Source organism: Ipomoea nil, unplaced genomic scaffold, assembly GCF_001879475.1.
Source record: "Ipomoea nil cultivar Tokyo-kokei standard unplaced genomic scaffold, Asagao_1.1 scaffold2926, whole genome shotgun sequence".
Lineage (NCBI taxonomy): Eukaryota > Viridiplantae > Streptophyta > Magnoliopsida > Solanales > Convolvulaceae > Ipomoea > Ipomoea nil.
Genome location: NW_017619354.1, coordinates 1,404,933 through 1,407,187, shown reverse-complemented (window position 1 = coordinate 1,407,187; position 2,255 = coordinate 1,404,933). Strand labels below are relative to the sequence as shown.

General features: G+C 45.9%; 1 protein-coding gene across 1 annotated transcript; it reads right to left on the bottom strand.

Moving 5' to 3' along the window:
- Positions 1 to 1,005: 1,005 nt before the first annotated feature.
- On the bottom strand, positions 1,006 to 1,575 carry LOC109161664 (uncharacterized mitochondrial protein AtMg00810-like). The gene has a single exon (XM_019310155.1). It carries the CDS (start codon positions 1,573 to 1,575, stop codon positions 1,006 to 1,008), a length of 570 nt encoding a protein of 189 aa, XP_019165700.1.
- Between the last annotated feature and the right edge of the window lie 680 nt (positions 1,576 to 2,255).

Below are 2,255 nucleotides of genomic sequence, written 5' to 3'. Positions count from 1 at the left end.
ATAAACACAACCAGTGGTACGGTGAGGGCGAAGCTGAAAGTGGAATTTGAATTGAGTGATTTTTAATTTCAATCTTTGGATGTGTTTATTTATTTATTTATTTATTTATTTATTTATGTCACTAGCTTGTGAGATGGAAAAGACAATATGTCACCAGATTTGCTAAGAAAGTCATAATCGTGAACCAATTTTACAAATTTTAAAAATCGTGAATCAAAATTGTTAGTAACGATGAGAATTCAAATTGTATTACAGTTACGATAGATTAGATTACACGAGAGTATATCGAAGACTATCTCTAAACACTCCTATCTAATAGGATACAACTTCAGACTAATTCTAGCACCACACACTAACTACCATAGGTTATACAATAATAATAACAAACATTATTAATATTACTCACACACCCCCTCAAGCGGAAGGTTGGTGAGAAACAACATTAAACTTGTCTCGTAGTGCAGTGAACCTCGGACCTGGAAGCGGCTTGGTGAAGATATCAGCGAGCTGGTCCTTGGTTGATATGAAGTTTACCTTGAAGTCCCCTATTGCAGCTTTGTCTCATACGAAATGATAGTCGATCTCAACATGCTTCGTTCTGGCGTGGAAGACTGGATTAGCACACAAATACGTGGCTACTAAGTTATCACACCACAAAGTAGACGGTTGACCAGTATGCAACCCTAGCTCATGTAACAAAGAAACAACCCAAGTAACCTCTGCAGCAACATCGGCTAGGGCTTTATACTCGGCTTCTGTCGATGAGCGGGCCACAGTCCGCTGTTTCCGGGACAGCCAGGAGATAAGATTAGACCCGAGAAAGACAGCATATCCACTTGTGCTTTTCCTGTCAACTGGGCACCCAGCCCAGTCGGAATCGGAATAGGCATGAATAGAAGTAGTGGGTGATGCACTCAGGTGCAGGCCATAGTGTAGAGTCCCCTTAATATACCGCAGAACCTGCTTAACCATTGCCCAGTGATCAGTAGTTAGGGCGTGCATAAACTAACATAGATGATTAATGGAGTAGGATAAATCGGGCCGTGTAATAGTGAGATACTGTAGTGCCCCAACAATGCGTCGATACTGCGTCGGATTATCAAATAGTTCATCAGACGGAGTTGCCGATTGAGCGACCGATGCAGGCGTAGCCAGGGGTTTGCAGTCTACCATCCCAGCCCTAGTCAACAAATCAGTCATGTAGCGACGCTGGGACAGAATCATTCCACCAGTAGTGTCAACAGTTTCAATCCCCAAGAAGAAGCCAGGTTTGCCAAGATCCCGAATTTTAAACACAGTCGCGAGACGATCAAGTAGAGTGTCAAGAAGGGAAGTGTTATTGCTCATCATAATGATTTCATCCACATAGACAAGGACGAAGACCTGCGAGCCCTCTGAAGTGAGGTAGAAGAGGGAGACATCTGTTTTTGACGAAGAAAACCCTGTAGATAGCAAGAAGTCGTGAAGCCGCTTGAACCACGCACGGGGGGCTTGCTTTAAGCCATAGAGAGACCGTTGCAAGTGACAGACACGTTCCGGATGAGTAGGATCTTCGTAGCCCGGTGGTTTCTTCATATACGCAGTTTCAGCTAGGTGGCCATTTAAGAAGGCATTATGAACATCTAGTTGTCGTAGAGTCCATTTGTTTGTGATGGCCAAGGAAAATAGCATACGTACTGTGGTTGGTTTGACGACCGGACTGAATGTGCCGAAGAAGTCTTCACCTGCAACTTGGTTAAACCCCTTTGCTACCAGGCGAGCTTTTTGCCGTTCCACGGAACCATCCACGGTACGCTTAGTGCGAAAAAACCCACTTGCATCCAATAATATTCATGTTAGGATTTGGTGTGACTAGGCGCCAGGTATTATTGTGGAGAAGCGCATTGAACTCCTGGTCCATAGCATCCCTCCAATGGGGGTGTCTAACTGCTTGAGAATAGCATGTTGGATCCGGTGTTGTTGCAGTTAGGGCCTGAAATTCCTCATTATTACCGTGGGTCATGTGTCGTAGTCGCATGACATGTCCCCGGTCCTGAGGTTGCGACCGACCCCGGCCCCGACCCCGACCTCGTCCACGAGCCGCAGGTGCAGGCGGCTCAATGGCTAAAGGAGGTGACTCATGAACTAACGGCTCAGGGTCAGGACTCGGAGTGATAAAAACCGGACTATACCCGGTAGCTTGAACTGGTACTATGGGTCCGGAAGCCCAAGGCACGCACTGTAGCTCATCAGCTTGTGGTAGAGAACCTGTTGCA

Bases quoted from the DNA above. Each gene is read 5' to 3' on its own strand.
- LOC109161664 (XM_019310155.1), bottom strand. From the start codon at position 1,575: ATGAAGAAACCACCGGGCTACGAAGATCCTACTCATCCGGAACGTGTC.